The 20940-nt window shown below is 36.3% G+C and overlaps 1 protein-coding gene across 1 annotated transcript in view; it reads left to right on the forward strand.

The window, feature by feature from the left end:
- The window catches only part of LOC135473492 (von Willebrand factor A domain-containing protein 3B-like), a 42236-nt gene continuing 21296 nt past the window's right edge, over positions 1-20940 (forward strand). Inside the window, 19 exon segments of the mRNA XM_064753343.1 lie at positions 1-58; positions 1367-1582; positions 2501-2551; positions 2554-2591; positions 3428-3678; positions 4230-4389; positions 4867-4935; positions 5867-5973; positions 6542-6777; positions 8664-8860; positions 9491-9645; positions 11730-11868; positions 12684-12914; positions 13378-13560; positions 14181-14311; positions 15174-15460; positions 18244-18378; positions 19179-19232; positions 20821-20875. Of these exon segments, the coding sequence (XP_064609413.1) occupies positions 1-58; positions 1367-1582; positions 2501-2551; positions 2554-2591; positions 3428-3678; positions 4230-4389; positions 4867-4935; positions 5867-5973; positions 6542-6777; positions 8664-8860; positions 9491-9645; positions 11730-11868; positions 12684-12914; positions 13378-13560; positions 14181-14311; positions 15174-15460; positions 18244-18378; positions 19179-19232; positions 20821-20875 (2753 nt within the window).

The raw sequence follows: 20940 nt of genomic DNA on the forward strand, positions 1-20940 counted from the left end.
ATGTCAGCAGATACGGAAATGTTGCGTTCTTACCAGCTGAAGAATGCATATACAAATGGTAATATTTTTAATTGCGTGTTTGCTGAAGTGCTGTTGTTTGTATTGTGTTTAGATTATCGTTAAGATTACCATATAATTATGTTACGTAGTACATGTCACTGGTTCGATCACGACAGGCAGAAAAAAGTACTAGGCTATGAAATGATCGACAAATAGTCTGTTTATCTGCAGTCTATACAGAGATATCCCCTTTGTGCTGTTGTCATCAGTTGCATGGCTAGTAACATACATATAAAGCCAAAGTGTGAAAATGAAAGTAATTACCAATTTAAATTATGATAATTGACAAACCACTGGCTCTAAGAATGGGTGTGGCTTAATCTGCAGACTTTGCAAGAGTTTTAGCTGGGCAGACCTCTCAGTAGTTCGTGAAAATATTGTAGTTTACTAGAATTACACAACAGACAAATGCTAAACCCAGGGTTGTCTTCTAAATATTATATGAATCAGTGCTCTGCTATTGTGAAATGTTCAGGAGTACTAATATTGCATGCTTGTGATATAGGGAAAAGGAGAATTAAAATAAGAAATATCTTTCATACATGTATAGCCTACTGATGTAATTAGTGGCATTACTTGAGTGAAGACTTTACAGCTGCAAAGTACATACTGTAAATCTTCAACCTTTTTAACCATTGAAGCACTTTTTTTCAGTGGATTTTATGAATACAATTATCATGAATATGAGGCTAGAAGTGATTTGTTTGTGTCATTTCACATGCAAGCTTCATAAAACTCTGCAAATTATATACTCCATAGTTCTCTCAGAATATTTCAAAATATTGTTTGCAGAGGTGGTTGCAATTATAGTTTTGTGGGAAAGATTTGATGTAATGTTAATAACAGCTTGAAGTATTAAGACTCCCAACTCATCACCCTACAAGATATGTTCCCAGTGCTCCTTGAATTAGTTTATATACATTTATGTCACATTGTTTCCCCATTCTATGTGGCACATGATGCCCTAAATGAACTGTAATTGCACGCACAAAAGTGTATTTTTAGAGGCAAATAAATGTCACAAAATGTTGTTTTTGGTGCTGAGACTTACAATTTCCGGTAGAATATCATCCCATGTTCCAAGCAAACCTCAAAACACCTTTCTAAACTCAATAGAACTATCAGAATCAGGAAAAATGGGCAAGTTAGCCATGGATGAAATTTATGGTCATTTAGGGTAATTAAGTAATAGGTTGTGCATTACATGAATATCGTGAGTTTCACATCGCACATGATAATCCCAGCACTTTGTTTATGCTTATTCCTCTGTTAACTCCTCCATGTAGGTGTCAGGTTTGATGTCCAGGACACAGATGTGATGTTCAGAAGAGTGAAGACTCAGGTCCTGAGGTACCAGTGTGTAACGCCGATGTGAACCTCAAGGACACGCCCTCAAGGGACTGGGATCCAGATGTGTCCGCACTTATCACCTCAACAAAATGGCTTTCCACTTTTGGCCTGAAGAAAAATCGCTTAGATTTTAATAGTTTGCTCTCGACAATTGGATTTAAACACAGTGATGGTAAGACATGTGGGTAATGATGCTAATGTTTGAACTAAAGTGTCAAATTTGTAAACTGGTCTACAGTTATACCTGATGGAACTTTGAAGTGCTTATATTTATGTGTTCTGTGTGGGTAATGTTGTTGAATGTTTCAAGTGAACTCTCAAATTTGTCAACTGCTCTGTATTTGTACTGTATGGAACTTTGAATTGCTTACATTTACATGTACCATACACAGTTTTCATTGCACAATCCTGCTAGGTTTAAATTTTTCAGTTTTGGAACTTGCTGTTTCAATGTTGATAGAGTTTAGTTATTGTATGTAAACATGTAGTTTATGTCATGGCTACAGACTGTTTTTGTTTGTACATGTGTTATTATATGTACTACAGTGTAGTTGTGTTATCGGCTGAATATTTCTACTAGTAGTTGCGGAAAATCACTATCATCCATGATTTGAGGAGCATAATAAATATTGTGGTTGCATTTATGCAATTAAAGCGCGACTAAGATACTTGTTTAGCTGTTATTTGACATGGAACTCATTCACGGACTACGAATTTGAACTTTGATATTGAATTCATGCCTGGAATATTCATTGTCTGCCTGGCATCATTGAAAACTGATGACCGCTTCTCTCTTGTGTGTTACCGGCTTTATTTCTTATTTGTATAATTTCTTACATACCTTTGTCATTGGGAGTTAGTGTTAAACGTTGTTGTGGAAATGGATCTTGCAATTATCAACTTGGAACACCCTTTACGGACTACGAATGGTATAGGAATGTCGGACTTGACGCTTATATTTAATACCATGAAAACAATGTTTTTGCCATTCAGTGTTTAGGCTTTCTGCTTATTATAAAGCTTATTCTTATTTTCACTGTATAATGATTATTGATATTAATTATGCTTTGAAATGTTTTGTCTATTGCAGATTTTGATGGGGTCTTGAAGAGACCAGTTTCTTCTCGATATGCCAATACCCTCTCAATCGCATCTTCAGACCTGATGGAAAAACATTTAATGTAAGGCAGGACACATTTTATGTAGTATGATGTAACTGCAACAGCTAAAAATTATCTGCATGCTTCAGACGATAACTTAACTTTGCAAAATAGATAAATACCAATACATTTATATAAAAACCTGTTTTGTGTGACCATGCAGTTCAGTGGAAGAAAATGCTTGAAATATTACACATGTTACAAAATTATAGTGGAAGATTTCATTCCTTAATAAGCAGTAAACATGATACCTGCAGGAATACCTTTCTCAGGTGACATTACTCCTTTGGTTTTCTTCATCAGCACAAGCAAGGCTAAGTTTTCCCTAAAGTCATTTCAGTGACATTACTGTACCAGTAGTCTGCTTGCAATTTGACCCTGTTGAGCAACTGTACTAGCAGTGGTCTGGTTGTACAAAGTCACAGTTGGCTGGTCAGCACATCCACAGACCTCTAAAGCAACTCTATATAAGTAGTGGGATAGCGGCTTGCCAGTAAAAAACTTGAGCCTGATACTGTAAAAGCATTGTAAAATCTCTTAAAGATGTTAATAATTTCCTCCGGTAAGGAGGTCATGTTTTTTGTGTTGGTTGTCTGTTGACAACTTTGTGGAAAAAGTTATGCAGGGATTTGGATGAAATTTTGTGTACAAGTTGTCATTTTGCCAAAAGATAAAGATGATTATCTGGATGGGGATCTGAACCCAGGAATTTATGAAATAATTCTTACAATTAAAAGAGAATATAGAATTCAGAGTGTTGTCCCTTTGTCTGTAGTGTGGGAATTTGTACATTTATCTGTGGCAGAGGTTTCTCTCTCAGATTACCTTCTAGTTATCAGTGTGTTTGTCAACTTCAGATCACTGCTGATAAAGGCCTCATGAAGATGTTAGAAGCCAGACTGATACAGGCGATCATGTTGTACAAGCGGAGACTGGACTGGTTGACCTCAGAGAGTCGGCGTATCTTTGGTGTGATTACAGAGAAGTGTCCAGTGATCGTGATTGACATCAGGAACATGTCCCCACAACAGTTTGACCAGTACCGGTCAGCCCTGGAGAGGGTGCTGAAAGAGCAGGTTAAGGAGCTCACCAAGTTTAACATCATTAGGTAGGCTGGAGAGAATGTGGTGTTGTTTCTAAACCAGCTACGTATTAAATGTTCTGTAGAAAATGTAAAGTGAGAGGACATCAGCTTTAGTTTGTGTTGAACAGGCGCGTCAACACTATAAATGTGTCTTCCACAGGAAAATAGCTGGGATAGGCCAAATTTTCCCTAAATTAGATGATTCATTTTCAAAATCTCATCTGAAGAAAGATTTTTCTGCCCGTAAAACAACAGATTTAAATACAGAAACTTACATGTACCATTGCTGATGAGCAGATTGAGTGTGTTTAATGTAATTTATACAAAGGATATGAGGATGACAACACCCTCCTTGTCAGTACAAAATCACATCTCTAAAGTTTGTCAGCTTATCACCACATCCAGTGGGTATTGCTTGTAACTATCGAAGTCTATCTGTTTGTAATAGCTCCCCCCTATTTCTGTAGGATGCATGTACATGGTTTTTAATATATTAAACTTAATTGCTGTCAATGAGTTGAAACAAAACAGCTGAGTGCAGTGGTGCAAAACTTTTACCTTCATTTTTTTTTCAGAGCAGTGGAAGATATTGAAATGTACAACAAGGATTGTCTCCCTGTCACTCATGATACAATTGAGGGTGCTGTACAGTGGTTATGGGGCTTAAATCGGTTAGCCCCAATTTCAAAAACTGCCACCTGTGAAGCTGTAGTGAAGGCCCTTCAGGATAGGAATGTATGTACATATAAATTTACTTGTAAGGATGTGTCTACCGTCTTTAATTGTACAGAAATAGCATCATCCCTTAATCATTGATATCATTATTTTTAAGCCTAAATGTAATTTAGTCAATTGATATAGCTGGCCAGGTGCAGGGATTTTGCCTAAGGCTCAGTATGGCGTTCCTCTGACAGCCGTCATTCCATATGTTACACATGTACAAATAATGCAGAATTGCAGGCAGATACCACAAGGAACAAGTGCTTAGTGCAGTACAAAACTGCCACGTAAATAACATCGTAATTTTTTAAATAAATGTGAATAGCTCTACATGTCCTGCTTCTATAGGCTTGCTGTTTGAACATCATTTTTGGGCTGACTTGATGGTCTTAGAGGTATGTGCCTTTTGTATGAGGTGTTTGTTTAGTTAATTAAGTTATCACATGGTTTATATGTTTATAAACACAGTTTCTGTGTATCTATTTTGCACAGGCTGAGGCTGTATACTTATTCACAGAAGGTGCTGCAGTGGATGGATCCAGGGAAATCCTGAAGGAAAAGGTAACATTGATTTGTAACCATGTAATATGGAAAATGAAACTGTATATGGTTTCATGAAGAGCTGAATACAATAGCTGTATTTTAGTACTGTAAAGTTATAACATTTTTCCACTACTGGTTAGAGGTATTCTGTCAACAGTTTTCTCAGCATCTGTAAACGGATATAATTTTTTGTACCCTTCTGGAGGCAGCATGTATTTGTACTGAAAATCAGCAATCATCATATTGATTTATTTACTTTATGGGGGGCCCCCGTGGCTCAGTTGGTCAGCGCGCTAGCGCAGCGTAATGACCCAGGAGTCTCTCCCCAATGCGGTCGCTGTGAGTTCAAGCCCAGCTCATGCTGAGTTCCTCTCCGGTCGTACGTGGGAAGGTCTGCCAGCAACCTGTGGATGGTCCTGGGTTTTCCCCGGGCTAGGCCGGTTTCCACCCACCATAATGCTGGCCGCCGTCATATAAGTGAAATGTTCTTGAGTACGACGTAAAACACCAATCAAATAAATAAATAAATAAATATTTACTTGATTATTGTTCACTCCATACTCAAGAATTTCAATTGTTGATTTATTTAGTTAACTGGTTATTTTGTTTAACACCATACTCCAGAATTTCAAGTTACTGAATGGACGAAACAAATTTCCTGGGATAAGCCAGCTGTTAAAGAGTTACTGACAACTTGCCATATAATACAAACCACATATGACATACAGTATATGCAGACAAGTGGTCTTCATCAAACATTTAACATAATTACAGTCAAATGCCTGATTGTCACCGAGGCTGAATGGACAAGGATTGCAGGATCAGCATGTTGGAGCGTTGCATTCATGAACTTGGACTTACGTTACAATATAATTGGTCGCATCTTGTCGTACAGACACTCTGTACATGTATCTTATGTAGAATCGGTATTTAATTTTATGTTTTGTAGATATCCAAACTACAAGTGAAGACCCCGGTACATGTGATTTCCTACAACTGTACAGATTCTGACACGATCCGTTATCTGAAGGACCTGAGCAAGTTCACAGGGGGAAAGTATGCTTAACTCATTACTAAACAGTATCCAGATTTTACTGCATTTGCTCCTAAAAATTTGCCTGAAAAAATGCAACTGTATAGGCAAACATCATTATATCATCACATACCTCACATGTATTACCTTTGGTGCTTAAACTTACATTTTTCCAGTAGAATATAACCTTACTTTCTCAGAAACATCTTTCGAAGATCGATAGAACTTTCAGGCTAAATCAGTGACTTAGTCACTGATGAAAGACAGACATTGTGTAAAGTGTTCTTGTAACTGTGTTAGCATTATCTTTTTGAAATCCTTTGTTAACAGTAAACTGATACAACATTTTAAATTTAAACTGAAAAACATCTGGCCGCCTGGGGACTCTTTTCACAAATCTTCGGAAGTCAATTTTGTTGTATTTTTTCTCGTAAATAACGTTGACGCACAGCCCTGTTACCTATGCAACGTCTTTTACAACAAAAAGTTTTGTGACAATGGCCCCTGCCTATGAATCTGTTGCAAGTCCTTTACAAGGTGCATTTACAGATAGGGTATTCTCCTTCTGCTCTTAATCTTTACCTGAAAAAGGTTCCACGCTTATGCTATCACAATGGAGATGGATATCTATGAGGGAATGCCAGTAAATCCCAAAAACAGTCGTGCTAACATCGTGCTGAAGAGGAAGGCGTACGGTGGGGTCCCTCCCGGGGCTGGTGTCAGAGATGATGTTTTGCTGATCTTTGAGGAACTGGAAACAGCCCGTAATAACCTAGAGCAGGTTCAAGCTGTCCTTCAAGGGCTCCCTGAACCAAAACTTACATTAGGTGTGTAACTTTATTGTTATGGTAATTAAATACTTTGAAAGGGAATAAAAACATAAAGATGAAGTAAACATCAGGAGGAGGACCATTTAAAACTGTTTTTGAAAATACTGATTATACTGAATTTTAAGTTTAAAGGTTTTGTAAGCCATATTTGTAAGGTATAATTTCAGTGATGCCACACAATCTTTATGTTCTGACAGGATTATGTAAAATGTTTGTGAACTTTAGTCATGTAATGTGTACCAGTGGATGAAGAAGTGGATCTGACAAGAAAAAACATTTGTTTCTAAGGCTATAAAGTTAGGGACATCATTGGCAAAATACAATGTCAATGTGTTGCCCCACCTTACAAAACCAAACATTTCACAACATTTAATTCAGTGAAAAAAAAACAAAGGTTTTTTCAAATAGGTGTTAAAGGGAATTTGTATTGATTTGTAAAATTTGGGTACAGTAAGCTTTGTTTGTTTTCAAGAGTAATTCACTGAGTAGAAATGAAGATAACATGATTACACTGGAAATAGTCAAATAATTGCTTATCAAAAGAATTATGGGTTTAAATTATTTTGGTGACTGCAGATTTTGTTGCTTTAAAGATGGTTTTGCATAGTGGTGGCTTTGAGTATGTGTTAAGAAAGTAATTTGCATGTGTAGATGTTAAATTATAATTTACATATTGTTTCATTTTTTATTAATAAATAGAGAAGAGTCATGTTGAATTTCTGCCCAGACGTAAGTTTTAAGTACAAGCTTTCTCTTACTGCATGAGTATTTGAAAAACCTGTGGGCGTGCATGATCTTTGTCCCTTCCTGTGATAGAAATTAATTGTTTTACTCATCTTTGAATGGCTTTTTAGATGGGAGTTTATAGTATCTATGACTTATTTTTTCTGAGAGTTCCTCTGAAAAGAGGGAAGATCCTCTGTCATCTTGTCATTAGTCATCAGTTGATTAACTGGTTCATACTCCATATCATTATTCTCATTATCATTGAAACTTTTCTCTTTCTCTTTAAATGAAAGATGTTTATGCATTGATTTTTTGTACATTCTAGGATTTATTTCAAAATGTTGCATTATCTTTAGTGCTACCACAGCAACAAAATCACTCCATGCATATTCCTCTCAGCTCATACCTCAGTCAATAATTTTGGAACTGGGTATCTTTCAATTCAACAAGTAGATGATTATCATCAAGCTTACAAGAAAATGCTGTTTTCCAGCATTCAGTATATCACATTTATATATTTTATATATAAAATGACAAAGTTGATAGTTTAGAACTGTGTTAATTTTGCTTTTTGGTGAACTGATCTTTTACCCAGGAAGGCAATATTCTTGTTTGTGTAGCATGCCACCTTTTTTCTCTGTTTAGCTCCACATGTGCTTCTGTTAGATTCCAAATGTTCTAGATTATTAACATCACTGCAGGCTTCAGATTGTTTAGTACAATTGTAATAGCTGGTGGACATCAAATGTTCACTCCCCATTTACTTTTTCCTATTTACTAGAGCTCTGTATTATAAATGTTCTTGAGTAAAATAAAAGAAATTGAAAGCTTTTATAGCATTGATCATGGTAACAGATATATTTAATTTTGCATGATTTTCTGTAATTGATATCACTTTGCAAAGTACTACAGACCAATGTAAATCCTCCCCTATATTTAATATACAGTGTATTGTTTTTATTTATATCGTTACATTCGCTTGTACAGATGATGGCTTGAGTTGTTCCCCTTGATTTTGTTTACAGGCCCTCCAGTGAAGAGCAAAGTCACCTGCTATTGAATGCTAAAAGTACTGGTTTAGAAATAACTGTTCAAGATATTTAGAATTGTTCAAGATATTTTATATTATCACTTTTTTATTTTTTTTTAATCATCAGAATCAAAAATCTCCAAGCAGGAATTTAAACTAGAGAGTCGAGAGGAGTACCAGAGTTCAGCAGCTTGGCTGAAAACCTATGGCCTGGGGGCTCAGAAGTTGGGTCTGTTTGACATCCTGGGTGGGGTAGTCTTCAAACACCAGGATGGGGTGGTGAATGTGCTGGAGAAGCCCTGCCATGGTGGTCAGACAGATGCGGTAAGGGAGGACTTACAGTTCCTGTAACATTTACATCACGATGTATCTGTAAACACACATGATTTGACTGCGGTTTAAAGCCCTTCTTATAACTCAGGACATGAGATAGTTCTGGTTTGGGCTTGAAATTTTAGTAGAGATCAGTATTATGGATACATGATAAAATATGAAAATTGAAAACAACACTGAAACGATCCTGTAATACATTATTTTTTCTCTTCTCACTGCTGACTAAGATAGTTTCATTCACCCATAAATTTAACTGCCATGGCAGAAGAGAAAATTCTTGACCACAGTGTAAAATGCCAGTCAAAAAATTAAAGATGATAAATCTCTCTACTCACAGATGTAGCATCATGAAATAGAACCTAAAATGATGTTCCTGTGGAAAATGATACTTAGAATGGTGTTTAGGTAAGGACATCTTATTTGGAAAACATACTGGGGCTCTGTACTCTGGAAAACTGTGCAAATTATTGAAGAAAGACCATTTCCATGACAGCTTGAACATTTTGCCCAATTTTGCTTTCTGTGAGAAATCCTTACATTTTGTGTTGGTGTGAAATGCTACATGTGCTATGGACATGGAATATAAAACCAGAACAGTTAAATGATTTGGATTGGTTTCAGGTGAGTCATGAGAAGTTGATCAATGCCCATTACTGTGATCGATTCCCCGTAGTGAAGTGGAAGGATGGTTTTCTGGTTCACGTTCAGGTCTCACCAGAGATTCATCGCAGCTATGAGCAAAAGATGAGAATTGCTTTGCACAAAATTCAACAAAGGTACAGATTTTTACCCTCTGGAAATATATATTATTGAAAAACAAAAATGGAAGAAATGGTTGCTTTCTTTGATGTAATAAAAATACATATATCTTGGTTTTCAAATTCGGTGATAGCCAATGAATTGAAAAAAAAAAAAAAAGGAAATAGAAAATGTTGATTATGTTAGAGTTAATGAGGAATTTAGTTATTGTTTGGGGAAAGATGGTCTACCAAAGATGATACAGGATGAAACAAAGTCTTTTGGGAATAAGTGACTGTGCAATGTTAAGCAGATGTGGTGTATTGATCATGCATGATGTTCATTTATGGCAGTTTCTTACTATTATAAATTAGGGTCCTGGCTTGCCTAGTGGTTAGTATGTTAGCACAGTACACTTACCCAGGAGCCCTCCACCATTGCGGCTGCCATGAGTTCAAGTCCAGTTCATGCTGTATTCTTCTCCAGCTGTGTGTGGGAATTTCTGTGAAAAATCTGCATACGGTTGTGGCTTTCCCCGGAGCTCTGCCTGGTTTCCTCCCACCATAATGCTGGTCGCCATTGTTCAAGTGAAATGTTCTTAAGTAGGGCATAAAACATAAATCCAGTAAATAAATAGATACTATTATAAATGTCTGGCTTTGTAAATAGATTAATTCTGCAGTTGAAAATATGAGATTTGACTTTACTTTGATTGCCCTTCACTTTGATTGCCTTTCTACTTATTTTACCTTATACATTTGCTAGGTAAAAGAGAGTCCATGCATTTGTTGATAAATAAAAAGTTGTACATTATGCACCTGTATGTTTACATAAGACTTTGCAGTGTTATAGGTCACTGCATTGGGAAGATCTGCCCACATGTAGATAGTTTATAAATCCATTAGCCTTCACTTAAGTACACAGCATAAGCCGTAAGCACATTACTGCCTGCAGAATTACAGCATGACCATGTCTGCCAGTAGACTATGTTCACTTTGTTGTGTCATCCCCAAGTTATGTTTGTGGGGTGGGAGTGACATGGAGGTGTATCTGTACATGTACAGTGTTTACTAGCTAGTCCTCAAAACATCTTCTGTACTGCTGAGCTCTCCGTGTTACCAACCATTATGACTCTTCATTATATATGTGGATCCTGAGAGCGTTGGGAATGTCAGGGATACAGGATACTGTAATGTCTTTCTCTTTATATTTCTTCATTTTATTATGTTTGTACCCGTATAAGTTGACAACGTACATTGAGTTAACATCCTTGTTTCTGGAAATATCATTCTCTACTAGAGCATGTGAACTTAAAGTTTTCTTTAAAAATGTCATCATTGTTGGGAAGGGATATATGTTTTGGATGGGTTACTTTGTTCACATAGTTTGTTGGAATTGTTCACACATCTGTGAATATACATTGCAAAATTCAGAATCTGTCGTTGATGAGGAAACTTGTCAGACGTGCATGTTTCTGCCACACTGTTGCAAAGTTGGCGTTGCATATGTTAGTTGTCACATCTAGGGTTTTGTTTTATATAACTACTTGTTTACAGTTAATATTGATGTTAGTTTTCTTTTGTTGAAATATAACACATGATTGTTTAAATGTATTTACAAACGTGACACATATAAATTTAGCATACATTTATGTACATGGAAAAGAGTATATAGGGAAATCCATGTTATCAGACTCATTCTGCATGATATTTGATGATATTCAAATATCACTATTCAAAAATCATTTTGTTATTATTGTTACCAATGGTTTTGTTTGAATAATGTGAAATATGGCAAGGATCAAAGTTTATTATTTGATAACGTGGTTGTTGATATAATAATATTGGCCAGCATGTGGTGGGAGGAAACCGAGCAGAGCCCGGGGAAAACCCACGATCATCTGCAGGTTGCTGACAGACCATCCCATGTACGGAATAAAAGTTATACATGGCCCATATATATGTATGATATATTGCACATGATCACTTTTACCTTTTACTTTGCAGTTTTGAAATTTCACCTTTATATAAATACTAAAGCTAATTACTCTTGTCTGAATTTATCATTATACTCAGAGAGCCCTCCAGTACTGAGGTCCTGTTGTGGTTTCTTTCTTCCCCAGAATTGACTGGCTAAGCCAGGGTAGCCGTGAACTGTTTGGGACAGTGTTAGAGGAGCAGATCTACATCTTGATTGACACTTCCAGCTCTATGGTCCCTCACCTGCAGTTTGTCAAGGATAAGCTATTTCTGCTCTTACAGGTACATCTCTAATGTGTAGTAATATTCATGTGTCAGCTGCATTTAATTTATTATGACGGCGACCAGCATTATGGTGGGAGGACAGCTGCATTTAAGATACAATGTACCATGATTCTTAAAACCTTCTACCCTCCCGCATAACTTGGTTACCAACTGGGAAATTTTGGTAAAAGTGTTAAGTGCAAAAAAAATGAGCAGGGCAGCTATTTGTTAAGATGTCAGTAGATACTGTTGGCTTACAGTGGTATGGAAACTTAGTAGATTGGTCTCGGATATAGGGTTAATTGGTGGGGTTAAAAGATTCCTGAATCTGTCATGTATATGTAGCAGTGAAGTCATCTTAGACTTTTAAAAACATTTTGCGGTCGCATACATATGCATAACCTTTATTTTATATACCGGTAATAAATTCGGCATTGTTTTACCTGATCGAAATGCAGGTATTTCAAGATAAAATGTTGCAACAACAGAGTGGCATCTCTTTGCGACTTGACATTGTTGCTTTCGAGCATGATAGGTTCAGCCTGTCAATTTTAACAAGGGGTGGTATAAAACTATAGGAAGCTAATTTATCAGGATAATTAGTGAAAGATAATAATTTCTAAATTTTGTTCTTGGATGGGTTTAGGTGTCAAATATGGCAAAAATAATTATTGTTTAAACAAGAATACTGGTATATTGAAAGATAGACAAGTAGCCCATCCGCATCTTGACGTGGTGACGTCAGTTGCAAGATGACGATATTGCTGCTGTAATAATGAAACTCAAAGACTGGGTATTATTTCATTACATCACCTTATTGTGCCTTCGAACAGGAGCAACTACGTCACAAGATGAAGTTTAACTTGGTGAGTTTCAACTCCCGTGCATCCCCATGGCGAGATCGGCTGATGGATGTCACAGAGAGGAACCTGCAATCTGCGTGGTCATGGATACAGGGGCTGACGTGTCAGGGGTCAACTAACACGTACAATGCCCTACAAATAGCCCTGTCTGATAACCAGACCCACGCGATATACCTGCTGACAGATGGAAGACCAGACCAGGTGAGTCGGACCAGTCGGATCCAATATGCAGTTTGCAGAAATAACTGGATAAACACACAAGTTTTACTACTTTCACAAGAAATAATTAGGCTACGTTGATTTAAGACATGGTGTGCATGCATCTCACTAGGCTTTCTTTATCGTCGGATTTTAAAAGTTTCCTAACTGAGAAGTATTAAAGATTATGATGATTGGTTTTTTGAGCGTTGTAAGCCTGTATTATTCTGTAGATCATTTTTTAGAAGATAGCAGAAGAGCTTATAGATGAATATTTTGTAGCAAGTAAGAAGCCATAATGGTATTCTTATCAACATGCTTTATGTGAGCTAAGAAAATTTAAAGATCACAAACATTATGGCAAAGTGAAAAACGTAACTGTTAACAGTTGCTGTATGTATTAAAAACATTGTGTTGAAATGCAGGAAAATTGTTACTGAGTTGTGTCATTGTCTGTGCCATCTAGCCTCCAAAGTCTGTGATCGCTCAGGTCCAAATGCAGAACCGAATTCCCATCCACACTATCTCCTTCAACTGCAACGATGTCACAGCCAATCAGTTCCTTTGTGAGCTGGCTTCTGTCACCAGGGGGCGCTTCCACTATTTCAATGAGACTGGCATTGATATGGATGTACCCAACAGATATGAGGTGAATCAGGAAGTAGATGTTTTATTCTTCCTATACTGTATGTCCCGGGTTCGAATAATGGTCGACTTAGAAATGGTGGATGGCTATCTGTAAATCCCACAGCTGTTGTATCTGCGTGCATATACAGTTACCCCAAACAGTTCTGCAGGAAAGGCCTGTATTTGTTAGAACTGAATTTACACATTATGGATGTGTTGACCTGTTTTGAGTTTTATTATTCACATGAGGTGCATCTTTTTTTGGTTTTTGCCACTTGTCCCATCTCCCCCCCAAAATACCCCCGTCTCCATGGCCTAAACTACACGGAGGTTAAAAATGCCCCTGAACCTTGAGCCAAAGTGCTTGTTGAGTTTAAGCTAGGTGTCAAGTGTGTCTAACTAATACTTTGGTGGTGACAACTACATGAATTTCCTTAATATTTATGTGTGGTCAAACTCATTCAGACTAAACTACATATATTAATTGAACAAGACAAACAATAAAGAAATACAATTTAAAATGAAATATAAGTAAAAGAGAAAGTAAGAATATGGCTTATCGCGTACTCAGTATAAACAATTTACTATTTGTGACATTGTGACAGAAGAAGGTATTATTATTTATAAGATTATTTTTTTCAGTCCGAGGACATTCGCATGTTAAAAGAGGAGTACAGTGAAGGTCTGAAGAACTTGGAGAAGGTAGCTGAGTTGAGAGACCAGTGCTTGTCCCTGGCCTGGAAACAAGATACGGATGAACTGAGGAAGTCAAAGTATGCCTTGCTTTAGTAATCATGTAGTACATATAGAATTTAGTAAATTTAAGGATTTGGTGGATAGTTTGCACCTAATCTCATTGGATACGATTAAAAACATGTGAATGTTGTTTACACCTACATTTGATTTTAATTTTGACAGGTATATACTATAGCATTAAGAAGTGCAATATTCACGTTTTTAGCCCAGACAACTTACTAGCTTAGAGGGGTATTGTTTTTTCAAGTACTGTATTTGGTCTAAAATTTTCAGATAACACATTTTGCTTCATTCTGATTGATTCATCCATCATAATCCATTATAAGGCTTTTTTTTTTTTGTTTTTGAAGTTCGTTCAATTTTTTAAATGTGGGCACAAAATGAACTATTTTAAGGCCCTTATGTATTTCTGAAAGTGCTTTTTTATATACCAAACTTTAGGTGTAATACAGTATACAACTTCATGGACTGACTGTTATTTATTGCCTCTTCCAATTATGCTTTCTGAATTGCTGGGAAATGGGCATGTGTTTGTATGTGCTTTGGCACATAAGAAGCATTAAAAAAAGGGATGCTTGCAAGACTGATAAAGTACTAGGAAATTGATGATGTCCATCAAGGGAGAGTAACACTTTGTCGGAATCCATGGCCATCATGGCATGGTGTTCCCAAAAATCAGAGTGCATGCTAAAAACAAGGAAATTCAAACAAATAAAGGAAGGTCTATACTGGTTTATATGATTTCTGCTTCATTCTTTGTTTTCTAAAAATGCATGTCAATTAATTAATGCTAACTTGTTGTTTAATCTGTTATTTGACACATGTGTATGTAGATTTATAAAAATGGATATGAAATATCAAAAGTATCATGTTTTATAGGAACAGGACAATTGGTCAACTGAGGAAATCTTGCACAGTGTCTGGAAGTGAGTTTGCTCATGAGCGTTTGTCTGCACGTCCCAGAAGTGCCCCTCCCAGGGAAAGCCGGATAAGCCCCACCCCTCCTAGAGGAAGCCAGCTGAGCCCCACCTCTCCCAGAGAGAGCCAGCTAAGTCCTGCACCTCCCAGCAGATCCTCCTCTGCCCTGGGCACGTATCAGCAGCCATCCCCCTCACAGAGCCCCCGTATGTACTCTGTCAAATTCTCACGCAGACCACCCACTGCCAGTAAGTGTTTTACTCACCCTGTGCACCAAGGGGAGACCATTCACTAGTGTTAGTCTTGGTAGTGCAGTGCCAAAGAACTGATAGTTCTGATCTTGGTTTACAATGGCATTTACATGGAATTAGAAATGTGTTTCTTGTTTATGTAGGGTTTGCAGAGGATGTCATCACCCTAGCTAAACAAGATGTTGTCAGCATTGTTGGAGTTTTTTTAAGATGGTTTAGTATAGCATCATGTTGGTAATATGGCTTTCAAAAAGTAGGTCATACAGTGCCTCAGCATCTTTTCAAACTCTTCATAGCGACGTCACCTGTTTCGTTATGATATGACTTCCCCACATTTTCAGTGATTTGTATTCATTCACATGTCACGGCCCTGCCGTCCCACATTGTTATTTATTTGTTTTCATTACATGTATTCACATTATTTCACTAGGGCCTTCTCACTCTTTTATTCACTTGTATTCATTATAGGTACTTGTATTCAAATTATTTCATTATGGCATCCCCACCTTAGTATTCACCTGTACTGTATTCATTTATTATTTATTATGACCTCCCCAGAGTTGAGTCAGTCAACAAGCAGACGCCCAAACAAAGCAGGTATTCACCATCACTGGCACAGACCTGCACGTTGTACCTGTTTTTCATTTAACAGTGTCAAAATGATAAGAGCTGTCAAGCGCTTATTTTTTGTACTGTGAAACTGTTTGTGTGAGCACAGTCACAAATTGACAATCTTGTTACTGATCAATGTGAATGTATTGGTATTTCCAGCACATTGCTAACTTTCCAGTGAATGTGATTAATTTTGTGTCTGCTATTCATCATTTCATATTATAAGATTGTTTGTTCATTGTGTTATGCTGTATATAGCAGGATTCATTGTTTATTCATTAGTATACCCCCTCAGCGAAGTCAGGGTGGGGTATGCTAGAATCACCTTGTCAATAGACGTAATTTTGTCCATACATTTCCTCCCAAACTACTGCGCTGATTTTTATGAAATTTACCATACATTTTGCCTATCATCTGAACGTGTGCATACTAAAGTTTAATAGCATTCGGTTAACTATTTGTCCATACATCTCCTTTTCAAACTGCTGCGCTAGTTTTTTATGATATTTACCATACATCCTGATAATCATCTTAACTTGAGCATGTTATAAGTTTAATGGCAATCAGGTAATTATTTTCATAATTACTTCAATTTAGGACTTTGTGTAATAATGCTTTTCCATATATTCAGATTTTGTTTATGCAAGTTTTGCTTAAGTATTGAACCTGTTTGTGTGAAACTTAGCGTCCATCTCCCCTATCATCTAAACGTGTGCATGCTTAAGTTTAACTACAGCTGGGTTATTATTTTCATAATTATTCCCATTCAGTTACCTAATGCAGTAATGGATTTTCATGTACACTGTATTCTCTTCTGATTGCTACATTCCTCAATTCAAACTGGATGAACCAGTACTGCAGTCAAATGCAGATTTTAATTAACTGGGGAGATAAGGATACTCAAATGATCAACTTTTATGTCATATCAGACGTGGTGTTTCCATTGTAATTGTTGAATTGGATGACCATGTACTGATATGGCATATTGGAGTTTTTTTATGATCAAACTCTTGACATGATACAGACATGATCATGTATTCGTATCTTCTTTAACTTAACTAAAACACTGCACACATACATGCAACATTATGGTTAACCCTTAAATACTGTTGTATATTTAGTATATAGAAATGGATCTCCTAAAAAGTTAAGTAACTGACCAACTTTTATGCGCTACTCAGTATGGGTAAACAGTATTTGAAGAGTAATTTTCTTAATGACCTCCTGTGGTCTGATTTGGTAAACCTGACATTGTCTCCTACAAGACAACATATTGTGAGGACATATATCACGGTAGGAAATATGATGGACACAGCCATGTACAAGCTTTTTAAAAAGGGCGAGCTCTAGAATTTTTCAAGCTTTTCATGGTGAACTGATTGATTGACACAAGAAAATATAGGAACATGATTGTTCACCTTTAAGACATCACAAATGAGAATGTGTGACAAATGGACTGGTAAAATATGACAGTGTTCATGAATTCTGGTACTTGAATGTTTATGGTGTGTATGGTGTGTAGAGTTCATGTGTCCTTATTCATGCTCTGTAAATCTTCAACCTTTTCAACCTCTAAAGCACATTTTTTAAGTGGAATTTATGCATGCAATTTTTGTCAGAATGATGCCAAAATTATTTGTTTGTGTCATAGTGGATGCAAGCTTTATGTAGCTGTGTAAACTATTTCTGCGCAATCCATAGTTCTCACAGAATGTTTGAAAAAATGTTGGTAACAGAGGATGAAAAGGTTGAAGAATTAGGGTGCTAATGTCTGAATGGTGCTAACATCAGTTAGATGTTCCTTTTACACACTTGTGCAGCATTTTTTTACAGTCTGTGTATTCCTGTTTTGATGTCTGTATAAGGTTTTCTAGGTGACTTCCTGAAATCATGTCAGTTTTGAAATTTTGCCAGCCACATCTAGCTCTCAGGTCATATTTCTGAAGTAAGAATTTGCGTTAAGCTCATAAAATGGTGAAAAAATTTCACTAGTTAATAAAGTAATATGCGTGATATGTAAAGTTGTACAATCACATAACAGAGGGAAAAGGGAAATTTTATGTTATTGTAAATACAGTTGTGCGCAATTTCCTATGTTACTAATTAATTTATTTTTTACTGTAATCAGCTTTTTTGAGTTACAGTAGATATTTTTGTTGATCCCACAGCTCACACACGGACAAGCTTATTACGCACACTAAGCAGTAGTGGCCGCTTCACTCCTGATGCTTGGCTCCTCCCTGAGACCAAAGACGTGCTGGACCGACAGACAAACAGACAGACGCGCTCACTAGATCTAGATGGTAAGGCTTAGACTAGAGTATAGTGGGTAAGGTTACTTCTAGAACATAGATGGCAAGGCTAATATTACACATTAGTAGATGAGAAGAATTTCACCCAAAGTTTAGCATGTTTAAAATGACACCTTTTATTTGATTCTGATTGATTCATCCACCTGTACAGAGCCACTGAAGAGTTCTTTTTATGAAATATGATTAATTTCTTATCAGAAAAGTATCAGAAATATCATTTAAAGACCTTTACATGCTCTTGAAAGTGCATTTTTACACACCAAACTGTAGGTGAAATTCCTTTGATTCTAGAAGTTAAGGCACATAAGCTGAAATTATTATTAGCTAATATTAAATTTAGTTTAGTCTTGTTCTTGAACTTTCTGGAACAGCTACTACACGCTGGTGGACAAAAAAAAAACTCTTTAATTATTTGTACACAATTAAGCCTTATGATATAGTCATAGAGAATTATATCATAGTATGGATTTGAATCCTTGGCTTTTTGAAGAGATCTGTTGCTTTTGTCTCTTCTCTTTCATTCATTATCAGCTGAATTGACGTCTTAAGTTGTCAGACTGAGAATGACAAAGTACAAATTAATATGGGGTAATAATTCTAGCCATTATAAAGTAGAAGCCTGGAGTTCTGTGGCAAATCATTGTTGTGCTCCTTCTAGGTTTACCGTGTGATGACAAATTAGAAGTGGTAGAATATACACACATAATCTGAACTCTGCACTCTGAACTAATGTATTTATTTGCACACTTTACAAAGAAGAAAAATTTTACAGTGTTGCATAATGTTTCAAGTTCCAGATGGATACAAAAGGTTTAAAGATATCCTAGAAAATAGAGGCCTAACTGGTGAGATGTAACCAATTGTAGATGAATTTGGCATATATAGACCAATCCTATCATAACCATGCCTTTGAAAATGCCAACTAATCTTTTCATATATAACCAATTCGTGTACAACTGGCTTTGATTTGCTAGTGATGTGTAGCATGCTTTCAGTATTACAATCTGTTTATATTCATTTTACCAGAAAGTTTTAATAGGTGTGTTTCGAGTTCGAACTCTTTTATCGCTGAAGATAAAAAAAGGTCCTACTCTACTCTACTCTAAAGGTCGTTATAACAAGGGCCTCCGAAAAATGTTTCAAAGAATGTTATTTAGAAATGATGAAGGCTAGAGAATATTGAGGAGCTGGGTGTTTTTAAACTTAAGGAGTTCATGAAGAAAAGGGGCGTTATTTGAGTCTCCAGAACGTGGTGAGAAAGGTGATCCATAAATTCACATCAACAAGAGTTGCCTCACCTTTTTCACAAGTCGCACAATAATGTAGAACTGATTTACCTTTAACGACAAAACAGTTCGAACCTGTAACTCCCCTATTGCTTGTAGATTGTAATATCCTGTTTGTCTTTAACTGGTGTCAAAATGTTCACACTTTCAGTCTGGGTTTCTTAATTTCAAAGGGTTTTTTTTTTCAGTTTTATGTAAGGTGGGCTCTGAATGATCATGAATGTAAATATGTTGTAATCTGTGTGTATAATGAATCAAAGGTGAACATGATATTTTCATGTGTCTTAAAATTCTGGGGGAAAAATTGGTCCTGATGCATGGATATAAATCTTTTGATAAAGCAACAGCCAGGCTACACTATATTTATTTTAATTTACCACTGTCTTGTCTTTACTACTCAGCCGGTAGACAATCTGGTTTGTGGAGCTGTACTCATATATCCAGCTTTAGATATATCTCTGCTTTTATTTCTCGACCCTTTTCTCTTCTCACAGTGGAAATTTAAATCTGCTTAATGCATCTTTATAAATTGAAGCAGGTAAATTTAGGTAATGATTATTTTGGGAGGCCATAATTACAAAATGTAATGTGTAAATATGACAAGATGTGTCTGTATGTAGGTTTATTTCAAACTACAAAGACCCTTTTTTATTGATATAAGTATTATTTCCAATGGCTACCGATTGCGCTTTCGCAAATTTTTACAATTTTACTAATCCCGGTAAAATTCCCTATGTGGTCTATTAGTAACATGCTACCAAACCGTTCTTCCTTTTCTACTTCTCATGTGTTTCATTTCCAAAGAGAAATTGTGGAAAAAATTTGAAAAAAGGCCTAGACAACAAATAAGTTATCATTATAGACTTCAGGCTATTTGCATGTTTGCAAGGTGTTTATTCAAGCAAATTTTGAGGGCGTTATTCCATGTAGACTGATAAAATTATACTTTTTGTGAGGCTCTGAAATGGGCCAATCCCACCAATGTAGTTCTGTCTCCATAAATCAAATTCAAAAAAGGAAAAATGGGACGGAAAATTGCTCTTTCATATGCTCTTTTCATAAGGTTGAGGAATTAGTTTGCTTTTCCTTTAGAATCTTTACCCAGTGACTATATTATTTATGTTTGGTTTTTGTTTTGTCTTTTTAGTTATTCATAAAGACGAGTCTAAAAAGCGAAAAAAGCGACAACGCAAAAAAAACAAGTGAGTTTTAATGCTTTTTGAAAAGTACCAGCTTGCCATTATCTGATTGATTGATATGATGTATT

This window comes from Liolophura sinensis, chromosome 8 (assembly GCF_032854445.1).
Source record: "Liolophura sinensis isolate JHLJ2023 chromosome 8, CUHK_Ljap_v2, whole genome shotgun sequence".
Taxonomy (NCBI): Eukaryota; Metazoa; Mollusca; class Polyplacophora; order Chitonida; family Chitonidae; genus Liolophura; species Liolophura sinensis.